The sequence below is a fragment of the Puntigrus tetrazona genome, chromosome 7, assembly GCF_018831695.1.
Source record: "Puntigrus tetrazona isolate hp1 chromosome 7, ASM1883169v1, whole genome shotgun sequence".
NCBI lineage: Eukaryota > Metazoa > Chordata > Actinopteri > Cypriniformes > Cyprinidae > Puntigrus > Puntigrus tetrazona.
The window spans coordinates 20,059,970-20,073,591 of record NC_056705.1 but is presented as its reverse complement, the minus strand read 5'-3'; the positions used below and the strand labels follow the sequence as shown (position 1 = coordinate 20,073,591).

The window sequence follows — 13,622 nt, the reverse complement described above, 5'->3', positions numbered from 1 at the left end:
AGCCATTAAGTAAGACTGACCAACATCATTGACCCCTAACCTCAGCTTCAACACAAAGAGAGGATAAATGATCCACAGCTTTCAAAGAAAATGAGTTTCCTTCAAAAATATGATAACCCTCCAGCATATTTATTTACAATGTCTGTTTGAATGATGAGCCTGGATAGGATGCAGGCCACTGTGGGATGAAACGGCACAGTGTTGGTGACCAACAAACATTTCACTTATTTCACATACAACCACAGTCAACAAATGCATCCAAATAGTTCACTTTTTTACACAGAAAATAAAGCAATCTGTTTTTTTACTCGTAAAGATAAGATAAGAATCTGCAGTTGAGTTTTGTATGAACTAAGCACAGGTAAATTATGCATGCATTCATTATTGTAGGATAATAGTTCAGTTTTACACACTGAATTTTGATTTTGTAGGAATATGACTGAAAGAACTGGAACTTACTTAAAGGCCTAAACATTTCAAGATTGTGGATTAGGTATGTGATTTAAGGATAGAAACTCACTAACAGGTGGAGCCCTGGTGACTTGACTCACCTGTGACTAATCAGAAGGGTGCGTCTGAACGCAGCTTTACTGTGTGTGGAGTCCACAGGTAAAAGTAAGAACCTTGATCTACTAAACATGGGGTCACTGATGACTCCTACAACATGACTACTGGGCAGTGCATTGATTAATAAGTTAACTGATTGAAACACAAACCCCTATTCTGTGTCCTGCTCTGTCTCCATTATTAATACTCCGTGTTAAGCTTTTATTAATTTACATGGCTTTTCTAGGTCTAGGTCAATCATACTTTTAACATTAGGCTATCTAACAGAGGGCTTCTAAAAACCAAAAAAAACAAAACAACAAAAATAAATAGATATCCTAAATATCTTTATTTTCAGAAGAGATGTCCACCCATCCACGGCGATGTGTGTTGCATTAGAGTTATTATATTTGACTATTCACTATTCAAGTTTATTTTTACCTTTTGCATATGAGGTTTCAACAACCAGATGCATTTACACACAGTTTCCTCTGGTATGCGGCTCAGACCACCTCCTGAAGCGTTTGAGTGATCACATTTAAATCTGCATTGAATGCGTTTCTAAGGGCATTTACACCTGGTATTTTCACAATCAGATAGCTATCCAATCAGAGAAAGGATAGAACATGGGGAATAAATCATACACACAAAACAATATTAAGGCACATCTCTAAATTATTTGCAGTGGAAACCTAATGACTAACAAAAAACATATTTTGATAAAGCAGAAAAAGTATGAGTTGATCACTGGCTGACACGGATGAAGAGAAGCAGACTATGTAGGCCTTACATGTGCTGAGAGTCTCAGTGTTACATCAGAGTGGGACTGAGCAGGTCCACCCAAGCCCAACTGAGCTTTAAATATATGCGGATTTTGACACTAAGTTCAGCATTATTCTCTTGACCGGTTTTCTCTTCATCTTTACCATCTTTCATAGTTCCGTTTCTTTATTTTGTTATCTAAAACATTATTATTTGGACAGAAAAATGGAGACAGACAGACAGACCCTTTGGTGGTTCACTAAATGAAAACGAGACAACAGGAAACAACAGGCCTTCATTGTGATGGTGGAGATATTTAAACCAGATCTCGGTTACATGAGCATCTGTTTTTGTTTTAACACTATGCTTGTTTTTATCAGATATCCCATTTATATACAATGTGGACAAACTGAACAACATGTGGCTGTAAACAAGAGTCAAGGTTTTCGGCAAAATATTACAGTCCGTCCACCAGGAAAAGAGTCCAAAATTTTCTTCCTATCTAACTGCTGTCCCACGAAATACAAATAAATAAATGTGTCATGATGACTTAAGGTCACTTGTTTTACCAAGCATCCCCTTTCTGAAATAATGACTATGGATGAAACTTCTAATCTTGCAATCCTGTTCAAGGCACATGCTTTCAAGAGTTGTTGGATGTTCAAGGTGTCAGGCGACATTGTCAAACTAAATAAAACATTACTGAAATAATATAACACTCTGAAAGAATCAACTCTCAATTTCAATAAATAATCGCTTGCGTGGAGTGCAAACGTTCACTCTGTTCTGGACCCGCCTGCAGTTCTGTAAACCCACTTCATCCTCCTCGTTGAGCCAAAGGATTCACCTACAGCCAACTTATTATGCGAACTGAGACCTAGAAACCAGCACTGGGGAAATCACCAGACTGTTTGTGTAATTTAAACATGAAACAAAGGATATTCCAAGAGAAAAAAAGAATGTGAGAGAGGATATGCATTTGATTTGAATAAAAAAAAGTGAAAAGTTTAACCTCAGGTTAGGAAAATCAGACAGTCCAGCTCCAGGGATATGCATCACAGAAAACCTCTGTTAACCAAGAGCTAACTGCCAATGTTTTTTCAGTCTCTCTCACTGTCACATCTACGTCTAAGCAGTGCATAAGCACATTCGTACTGGGATGAGAGAAGGCAGATGACTGAAGCTTCAGCAGAGGAAATTGAAGTTTAAGAGCAATGTATTCACTATAGTTCAGCACAGACGATCTGTAATATCCTGTGCCTGTGTCCGTGCCTACTTTTTCTCCCCTTCTGTTCATTTCTATTCAAGCAAAAGACTTGATCACACCTAATACCAGGCAGCAGTCGTCTTGAGGCCCTGTGAGGCGGGTCCCCTATGGCAGAGAGGGGCCCACCTATAAACATTTTGTTCTGGCCCTGTAAATTTTAGCAACGGCTCTACCAGGCTCTGCTTATTTTGGCCACATGACACTTCACAAAAAATGTCAACGGGTCATACACATCCACTTTGAGGCCAATCTGTAGTTACTTCAATTGGCACGGGCAGTCCTAACAAATGTCTTCCGACAACATAAATATTTTCATGTGCCTCCACAATTTCCCTGCAACAAGTTCAAATAATAAAACATGCTTCTCACAGAGTAAGACTCATACATGTCTTTCAATTACATTTTCAGCGCAGCATAAATTTTTCGTTTTGCGCTGAGGAAAAGAAGTCTGCTGGACAGAGATACATTGAAGGTATGTTTCCCACACTTTCAGTGCCCTCTGGGTCAGACATTGTAGCTTCAGGTCCAGCTGTAGTGCATAGACGCATCCAGCCGTGACGGCACCGCACTGTATACAACACTAGAACAGGGTTCACAAAGGGGTCTCAATAATTCAGAGTAGCTAACCTTCAGCAATTGACCATCTTAATGATTTGTTTCTATTATGTATGGGGCAATGCATCATCTTAATAAATAAATCTGCATTAAAAAAAATGATAGAAATAGAAGCAGAAATTCCAGGGTTACTTGGACCTGCTGGGGGGACATATGTAAATCAGTTCAGGACTTTTTTGGTAATAAAAGACAGTAAGGGGTAAGTATTTACTTTAACATCCTACTCTGGCATCAGCTGTAATACATGGCAGACAGATGATGATGTTCAGTTCAGTATTCCTGTTTAGTTAACAGAGCAAGGCCAGTGCATATTATGAGCCGGTTAGACTGAGGTGTCAAACAGGGGCTTCAGTACTATTAAATCAACAAAGTCACATTCATCCTGCCACGTCTAAAAGTTCAACAGCCATTCATCTGGACTCCTCATTGACCTAGCTGATGTAAGAACAGTCTTCTTTATGTGTGTGAGGTTAATGGTGTGTGAACTCATCGCAGTCATGGCACACAAAGTCTTAACAGGGCTATTTAAAACAAAAATACTGAGCTGTGCAGGCATCTGTCCACACACACACACACACACACACACACACACACACACACACACACACACACACACACACACACACACACACACACACACACATACACACACAAACATTCCTGCACACTAACACTCTCTGTATGGACAAATACAAGTCAAAAATATGTTTACACATAGTAAGTCAAAAATACATTTATATTAGTATAGAACAAACAGTATAAGGATGGTCCAACATTACACATCACATTACACATATCAGTGTTTCTCAAACAGGACTCTGTGTCCACTAAGTAATTGACCTAAAATTATCTAAAATGACAAAAAACGGGCAATAAATTAAGCTTTTTTTAATAAAAAAAAATACATATATACATAAATATATACACATATATATATATATATATATATATATATATATATATATATATATATATATATATATAAAATTGAAAGTGCAATTTTAGACCTTTAAAAATTCTGTATAATATAATCCTAGTGAACTCCATGGGCAATTTAATAATTGATATATAGTTATTTTTTCAATAGGAGTTTTAGAAACATTTTAAAAACACTATTTTGTAAATAAACAAATGGAAACATCACGGGGTCTACAAATATTGTTGAGGTCAATAGGGAGTCAAAAGGGTTGAAAACCACTCATCTACAACTATAATATTTTGAGTAATTACTCTGCAACTTTAACTGGAATGTTAACACAAAAAAAGTCTTCAAATTAACTGACAATGTACAATTTGCAATTTAAATCATCTGTTGTTACACTGCAGGACCATATAGTGAACTGTAAAAATGGTGATTAAAATGTGGGGTTTGTGCAAAATGGTTACCTGTTACAATACCAACAATGTACATTTTCATATTTCTTTGTTAAAAAAGTTATTCAGATTTTAGAGAGCGAGGGGAAAGTTAGTTCAGAGATAAAGGGAGGGGAAGACACAGTAAAGGCAAGCAGAAGAAAAGTGGGGGAACGAAAGTGTCAGGCTGACTTGCTCGGGCATGGAGAGCCGTGACTGCAGGCTGAGTGAGTGAGTGAGTGAGTGAGTGAGTGAGTGAGTGGACAGGCAGAATTCCAGAGACAGGTGGAAAGAGACACCGAAACGAAATGTTCAATCTGAGAGTCACTTACCCTTAGTAGATCTGCGGTACCATGACTACAACAGCTCTCAGTCCTATAGGATCAGTCTAATCAGAAAACAGACCAGCTCTGAAGACCCTCCGTGATAATGCTGAAAGCATGTGAGAGGAAAAACCAAAACACCCTGTGAGATACTCATACACACACTGAGATTGTCTGTCACGGTGGTAACTCAGCCGAGGAAAACTCCTCCCCTTTCTCTTCTGTAAAGCCTCCCTCTCTCCTCTCTCTCTCTCTCTCTCTCTCTCTCAGGGAGAGTAAACTACTTCATTTGTCCATTTCCTCACACTGTTCCCAAATCTGCCTGTTGTAGCATGTGAGACTCTCCTATCTAATAAGTCTGAGTAGTGAAGACTGACATTACAATAAGAGTTACCTCACAGACACAAACACACAGTCGAGCACTGCCTTTCACAACCACCCACACACTTACAGCCAGGCCAAAAAACTTGCACCGAAACTAGGGGAACATACTCATACTCAAATTACGGCATACAGCTTGTGGTCTTTGGAAATGTTCGCAGACACAAGACATACTGATATACAACCCTTAACAAAACAGCCCTAAAGTACACTTGCCGTCACATACCAGACTGCAGGATGGAAACTGTGCCAAATGAAAATAAATGGTAAGGAGAATATAAAGAACAGAATGTTATTTAACATCGTCTCTTTGATGCTTTTTGAAAAAGTACTTTTGGTGGAAACTACTTCTCTTATACATCAACTTTTCCATATCCACTTCCTGTATTTTAAAGGAAACATTTTTTAGTGCATCTATCATGTTGCGCGTTCATCACGTCAGAGAGAGAATCCCAGCCATTGCAAACAGAGACAGCCTGCTGTGGTTCAAAATAGATCCCCCTTAGCTTATGATGTAAACAAAACTAAGACGTGCGCTTGATGGATCACAAAACGGATGGAAAGTGTTCAAACTCTGGCAGAGCAGGTTGACCCACCTCTTTATGTCAACAGAAATTGCCCACAAAAGGTGTGGATGTGACACAGACAAAAAAGGTGAAAAACAAAGGTCTTTTCTCAGATCTGTTGAAGCCTGCTTCAAGACTGATTTAAGACAGACATGTTACTGAAATCCTTCTGCTAAAGGTCATCGGAACTCAGTACAGGCAGGAAATATCAACGTGGATACTCTTCTGCTGCTTTCTGCCATGCTGGATGCATTACGCTTGCAAAAATTTCCTGCTATGACTTTTATTCGAAATGCATTTTGGGATTTGTCTATGTATTAAACCATATATCACTCATCGAGGTTGCATTCATTTAATTAAAAATACATTAGAACAGTAATATTTAGCGAAATATTATTACACTTTAAAATAAACGTACTGTATGCATGTTAAAATGTGATTTATCCCTGATTTACTCCAGCCTTCGGTGTCACAAGATCCTTCATAAATCTGATATATATATATCTGGATTGGTGCTTAAATAGTATTCCTTGTAACTATCAATGTTAAAAAGCTCTACAACTTCTTTGATGAATAGAAAGCTCAGTAGGTGAGCAATACTTAAATCTTTAATACGTTACAAATGTCTTGACTGTCTTTAATACGTTACAAATGTCTTGACTGTCACTGTAATGTGTTCTTGCTGAATAAAAATATGAATTACTTAACTGTATATACGCTTATTCTTTCAACTGGTGCTACGCTGCTGAAGAGAAACATGAGTGATGGCACAAGTGGGTCTGGAGAAGACATAACACATTAAATCTACTCAGTTTCTCACTCTGTAAAACACAAGAATACTCAGGGCGCTCATCATGCACGGTGCCGACGACTGGGCTGTCTGAACTTAGACAGGGGGTCTCAGATGGCATGAGAGTGTCCTGCTTTTCTCCTTTTCTCCAGATTTGCAACAACACACAAAGCACTCATCAGAATGTGGTCTTTACATTATGAGAGATTCATTGTCATGATCTAGTGTGAAGCTTCCTGTCTCAGGTCTCTATGGACACAACTGAAGACTTCGGTCTTCTCAGTGTTACGTATCATGCTAAAATAGCCAACAAAGACACAGAAGAGGAAAATTAAAGTGCAAGAGTCAGTACTATTCTGGTGCTGACAAAGACCTCTTTCATGGAGCACCCTAACCTTCACTTCACTGTCTGCTAAGAATTTGTGAGGATGTTCAGAAAACCATGTCTGATGTCCAGAGGCTCTTAACCTCCACTGAATGAATTCAAACAAATCTGTCACGTCGATGATTTCACAAAAGTCCATCGAAGATTATTTAAATTCATTATCAACAGAAATTAGGATATTTTTGTGAGGGACGTGTGAAGATATTTCCCCACATGGATATATTGGATGCAAGTCTTGTTACTTGTTACCAAATCTGCTATGTTAATTTACCCTCATTTCACGTGGCACACATTTGTCTGATACACAGAAGGTTAAGAAACATCAAACCACTATACACTGACACGACAAACCCTGACGCAACTCTTAAATCCCACCTACTGTTTTCAACTCAGTTGCTGCACAGTTATGTAATCAGGCACATTTGAAAGGAGAAAACATAAACGCATTCTTAACATAGTTATGGTACATGAGATCTGGCTGATTACAGCCCAACAGCCATAAAAGACAACTAATGTCAAACTAAATGTGTTAGAACAGCATCCACAGCCATTTTACTAAGAGTGTAAAGTTTCTGAAAGTCATACGAAGGCTAAGGCAGGCGCATTCCAGTAGACAGAAGCCTTATTTATAGCCATAGAACAATCACAGGTCATGTGATGTTGTCAAATATCCAAGAAGAAAATACACAGTAAGTGTTGCAGTGAGAACCAACTGATTGTTTCAAATCATCCAATCACTTACTTTTAGTTCAAAACGTGTATCCGTATGCCAAAACAACATCTCATCATCAGCTCAAATGTACAAAAAGTAACACACACTTGCTTCTGAACTAACACTTTACTTTTGATTTAATCCAATGTTCTCTTGTGGAAATGGCAGATTCTATTATTCATCTAATTTAATAAGAAAAAACACAAATATGAATGCAATATTCCCCATTTAACCTCAGACACATACATAACAGCCTCATGCTATATAAAATGCACTGTTCTTTTCCAAGGTAAATGTAAAAAAAAAATCAGACAGACAGACAGACACCGTGTGCTTAATCTCCACAGCTCTTGTTCGGAAGGGTTGGGGGATGAGCAGACAGTTGTGCAATGTAGAGAAAATACTCCTATGCAGCAAGCACATACATGCTGGAAAACAAACCTGGCCAAAAAAAAAAAATCACAGGTAGTGATTATCTACAAGAGAAGTCAAGGCAAAAATGGCCATGGGCAGTACTTTTCAAAATCACAGAACATAATTTATAATAGCTCTATTTTGTTTTGAGTCTCATTTTCATTTCATACACTTGTACAAGACTGACACATCGATTAATTGTGAATGTTCTGGCACAGAAAACCATTATTATTTAATCAATGGAAAAGACAGGGTGGCAAAACCTCATCTGAGATCATCTGATTAGCTAAACCAGCCATGAATAGAAAATACGTACGTGATACGCCACACTATTCCGGAAAAACACATATGATCATAATTTGCGATTAACCAGAAGGGGCCCTTTCACAGAACATTTGGAGCTCTAATCAACTAGTGCTCCGGCCTGACATGGAAAATTCCTGTTCTCGGTTTGGAGGTCCCACTGACAGATCAGCCAGATATCGGATGATCTGCTGCACAGTGACAATGCAAAGTGTCTGTTAAGAATGTGAGCAGGTTTTCCACCCGGGGGAACAATTTTCACCCAGCCAATAAGGATGGAGCTGTATGAACACTGCCCTCTAATCTACCCCGGACAGGCCCACAATTAAGCCCTGAAAGAATAGCTTCGTTCTTGGACCTGCACAAGGGATGGCAGCTACTGTGAGCTCCACACACTACTGCCGTTTGATCAGTTCAATGCGCACCACAAACAGACAATATGCAGCCTGCAAATAGAATCAAATGTGTGATTCATATTAGTCACAGAATTGTTTATTATTTTAATTAAATTATAATAAGTAAATTAATCGTTAAAGAACCATATGAGAATAATACGAGGGAGCTCTATTTTGGAAAAACTTACATGAGCCTATATATCATGTGGCTTTTATTATATGACAGATTTTAATATTTTATTTGCAAATAATCTGGAAATATAATTTATTGCTATCTGTACTTCTATCTCTCAAACATATAATTGTGCACATGACATTACCTGCCAGATGGGTTTATTACATCAGAAGTTCAAGGTAATATGAAAATGGGAAAACATCCTCCATCCTCTTTTTTTATACCACAAAACTTCCTGGGCACTGCTGATATTTATTTGTTAGAATTCAACTAATAATAATAATCCTTCATCTTTATAATACTATTAATTTAGAAAATGCTGTGATTAATATGATTAATGTAAAACAATTTGTTTAAAAGTGCTGTAAGTCACATTTGCACTTGTCGAAGACTGCTATAAAAAGCCACGCTCAAATGCAAAAACAACTGATATACTATTACATACTGTATAACAAGAAAAACCTGGTGTGCAGCAACAACAGTGTCTCATAAAAGAAGCAACTGAATTTGGCCTTTGCCATCATCATTACAGGGGTGGAGGACAGGGCCCTGCCAACAAATGGAAACAATTTTCAAATGTACAAGTTAATCACCTCTAACAGGCCTCTGTGGTCTGAGAAATATGGCTCCTGATTGAGCCCGTGTCCTTTGCCCTAAAGATCTCCAATTTCATTCTACTAAATTACTTATGAGGCACTTTTCCACACCTTTACAAGAGTCCCAAGGAGCATGTGGCTTCCACCACATTTTCAGTTAACAGATTCCACAGAGCTAATACTACGTGATATTTAGATCAGTGCATCCAAATGAAGGAATCAGCTTTATTATCAAACGCTATGTTAACAGCGTCTCACTGCACATAAGCTGCCCAGTAAAGCCGGCCAATCCGATTCTTGTCGATTCGTTCAGGCAAACGATATATCACGTGATCACAGTTTTTCTCAAACGGAAGGCTGCATACTTCATCAAGTCTGGTTTATTTCAGTTATCATTATATTCGCGGGTCGTGCGCATAATACAACGATTTAAACTTCATTAAGAATAATGGTCAAATTTACAACTGATGTTATTCTAAAAATAATCTAAAATCTTTATGCAGCCTACAAACGCGTCCCACGTAGGATGCAGTCTTCCGTTTGAGAAGCGTCCTGGCCAATGACCTCCATTGACCTCCAAACGGTTGGCTAACGTTAAATTTATCGGTTCAAACGAACGGCCCACAGACCAATGCGATAGGAGCACGTGTTTGTACATTTAAAACATACTCTAACCATTTAATTTAACTCAAATATGAGTCTAGTCTCAATATTAAATAAGTAATCGATATTCATATTTACTTGCACTAGCATTAACTACTGTGATATTTAATTAACCTGTTAATAACTAATAAAGAGCTGATTGTAACGTTACCTGGGGTGTGGTAAACAGAGGTCGACAAGTTGACAGGAATTCAAAACGAGCGCGACTTCTGTAATCGTATCTAGATTTCAGGTTAAATATTTAAACTTTGTAAAGCGATGTTTAATACGTTACATATTTATTGTTTAACGGTTGGTTCTGACTCTTCATTCCGAACGGATGATGTGTTGCCAAAACGGTTGTCGCAGTATTAATGCGCCAAGCTGCCGCTGTGTACGCTAAACAGCGACCTATATTACTTGGCGGAAGAATTTATATGCTGATTATTATTTGTAATTGATGTTTTATTTCTTCGTTTGAAATTTTTTTGAACATTATAGTGTCGTGTTACTTTTGATGCCGTTTTTATTTATTAAATTTTGCATGCCAGTAATTCTTGAGAGAATGACTAGATAAACACCCCTGGCCTACGGTATGCCGTTGCAACATCATAATTATTTTGTTAGTAGTGTGAGTAAAAAGCCTGCTGCAATTAAATATGACACATTCTTGTGCGATATTTACAGCAAAATTATGTATGAAAATGTTTAATTTGATTTTAGGATATATAAAATGCTAGCTATGAATTAAGCCTTAAAATTACAGGAAAAATAGATTTTTCATGTCTTTCTTTTTTTTTTAATACAACATATAATTTTCATTAATGTCACTTCCATTAAAGAATGGAAGACACACAACACACGAACATGTGCACACACACAAATGAACACGCTCCTACTCCTATTTGTAAATATTAAGCCGCAAAAGACTATTTAAACATGAATTCTGTGTGTCTGAGACTGTGTTCATGAATAGCACAGACGCACGTTTTTATTTTTATTGCTTGTCCTCTAACTAAATGAGGACAAAATTACATAAACAACATCTCCAGAGCTGCTCTAAGAGTCACTTTATCAGCATTTGACCGTTTCATTTGAGTAAAACTATCCTCATATCATACACACTGCAACCTGTCAAAATAGAAATTATTGTGGCAGAAAAAGTCTAAATAAACGTTGTTCAGTAAAATGCATGTGATAGGCTGCTACTAAAGCTGAACCTTACTTTTAAGGGATAAATCATACGGTATTTCTTCAATGTTTTTAATTGTAATATTAAATCCAGTTTATTTTTCAAATAATTTAATTTAATTTTCATTAATAGATGAGTTAAATTAATACTTTATGTCTTAAAATTGCATAAATCTACAACACAGAATTTTTAAAGAAAAACAAAAACTAAATAAATGAAACTTGATTTATGCTTTTAAATGATTACATACTTTAAGTTTCACGATTTTAATGAATTAGATAAGCCAGGCCTATAGAAATATATAAAAATATAGTGCACATAAAGACATTTATTTATGAACATGACGAGAGAAACCTTAAGATTACTTATGAGGGCCAGCAACAGAAAACCCTGCTATTTAGTCAGGTGGGAAAATCTCTTTGTGGAATCGGTTTAAAGTCTCCACATTCAAATCTAACTTTTGTTCTGTCGCCGGTGACTTCATCGCTGGCTGAGATCTGTTTCAGGGCTTGAGGAAGAGAAAATGGCACATTAGCACATAAATGCGCTGTAGTCTTTTGAGGGCAGTCTAGGGAAGCCCTGCCTAAACCACAGGGACTCCTGGGTTGAAGGGGGAATATAACTTCATTATTCACCAAAAGGTTCCCTTCACTGGGCCTCCTGGGGATCTACCTAAAATGAGTGAAAAGCCAGCTGAGACCAGCTAAATATGACACGCTCAGGAATATATATACATGATATGTTTTTGTCTGAACATTAGAAAGGTAAATTATCACGAATAGATGAGACAAACACTAATCATTCAAAAGCTCTGTCCTCTCTTATGTTAACTTTATTCAGGAAGTCAATATTTGGCACGCAGATAACTAATACAGATAAAAATAAACACATATGGGAGAAAAGAGATTAAAATACCATTTGAATTTAAAGGGTGGATCATTTAATTCCAATTCAGTTTCAGGGAGGTCAAATGACTGAGGCAACATTTCTGCTAACACGACAAGTTCAAGTAAGACTACATACAGCAGCACTAAACCACTCCGTACTGTTTACAGGCACAATAAAGATCAACAAGGCCTCTTTCTCAGCATCTACCACTGTTCCTCTCAAGGCACAACAATCATCGGTACATACAATGAATTACACAGCGATACAAAACAATGGGACGGCAGCTTCAACAACACTTTGGTGCGACTGGGCTAAATGACGTTCAATATGAAGCGCAAAACTTAAATTCTGTTCTGTTGTGCGGTACAGTAAAAAAAAAAAAAAAAAGACGTGATTTCGAGCAACAGACCGAGAGAATCGATATATTTAGAAACAAAATTGAAATCCATGCCAAAGTCATTGTGCCGGCATACGGTTGATCAAGCTAAACCTCATTAAAATAAGTGCATTAGAATATAAATAGAGGAGTCTGTGCATTTTCTCTGTAAATGATTCTGTAGACATCTTGCATCACATCGGACCTACAGTACAGTATTATTTTACACAAAACAGATTTTAGCCCATACTACTGAAGAACATAAAATTCGGGTGAACCATAATGAATTATTCATGATTATAAATATAGTATCAATTAATGATGGACAAAATGACATTAAACATCAACATTATACATTTTGGTTATTAAAACAGCTATGAATATAGCTTTGAAGATTAAAATGCAGATTCACAAAACCCTGTTATTCAGAAAGCAAAAGCATTAAAGGCATGAAGATGATACATAAATACAAAATAAATTAACGCACCTTGTTTTTTGCCCAAAACTCAACAACAAAGAACAGGTACTGTGCTGCATAGAAGCTTATATATCCTGTACAAAGCATAAATGCTCCTGATGACAACCATCATGGGTGTTTGTGACCCAGTGCTGTGGGTGTGGATTTGTTACGCACATTTATAGCCCACTGAAAGATAATGGCTCTGATTGAAGAGGTGTGACCCCAACCTCATGTGCTTTCTGTAATGTACTTTGTTATCCCAGTCTGAAAAGGGAAGACCTTTTTTGTTTTAAGATTGATTGGCTGATTAAAGATTAAAGCTGTGAGGTTATGAGTAACCATGAAGTAATTTTCTTTTCTTTCATGTGAGTGAAAAAAACATTTTGACAGACACACCCAGAAGGCCCTTGGAATGTGGTTCAGCCTTTCATATATATATATATATATATATATATATATATATATATATATATATATATAT

The 13,622-nt window shown here is 37.2% G+C and overlaps 1 protein-coding gene across 2 annotated transcripts in view; it reads right to left on the bottom strand.

Moving 5' to 3' along the window:
• The window catches only part of plekhg4 (pleckstrin homology domain containing, family G (with RhoGef domain) member 4), a 74,649-nt gene extending 61,121 nt beyond the window's left edge, over window positions 1-13,528 (bottom strand). For both annotated transcript variants that reach the window (XM_043245192.1, XM_043245193.1), the window contains exon 1: window positions 13,169-13,528. In XM_043245192.1, the coding sequence (XP_043101127.1) occupies window positions 13,169-13,246 (78 nt within the window). In that variant the 5' untranslated portion in view covers window positions 13,247-13,528. The remainder of the gene's footprint in view (window positions 1-13,168) is intronic.
• Window positions 13,529-13,622: the final 94 nt, after the last annotated feature.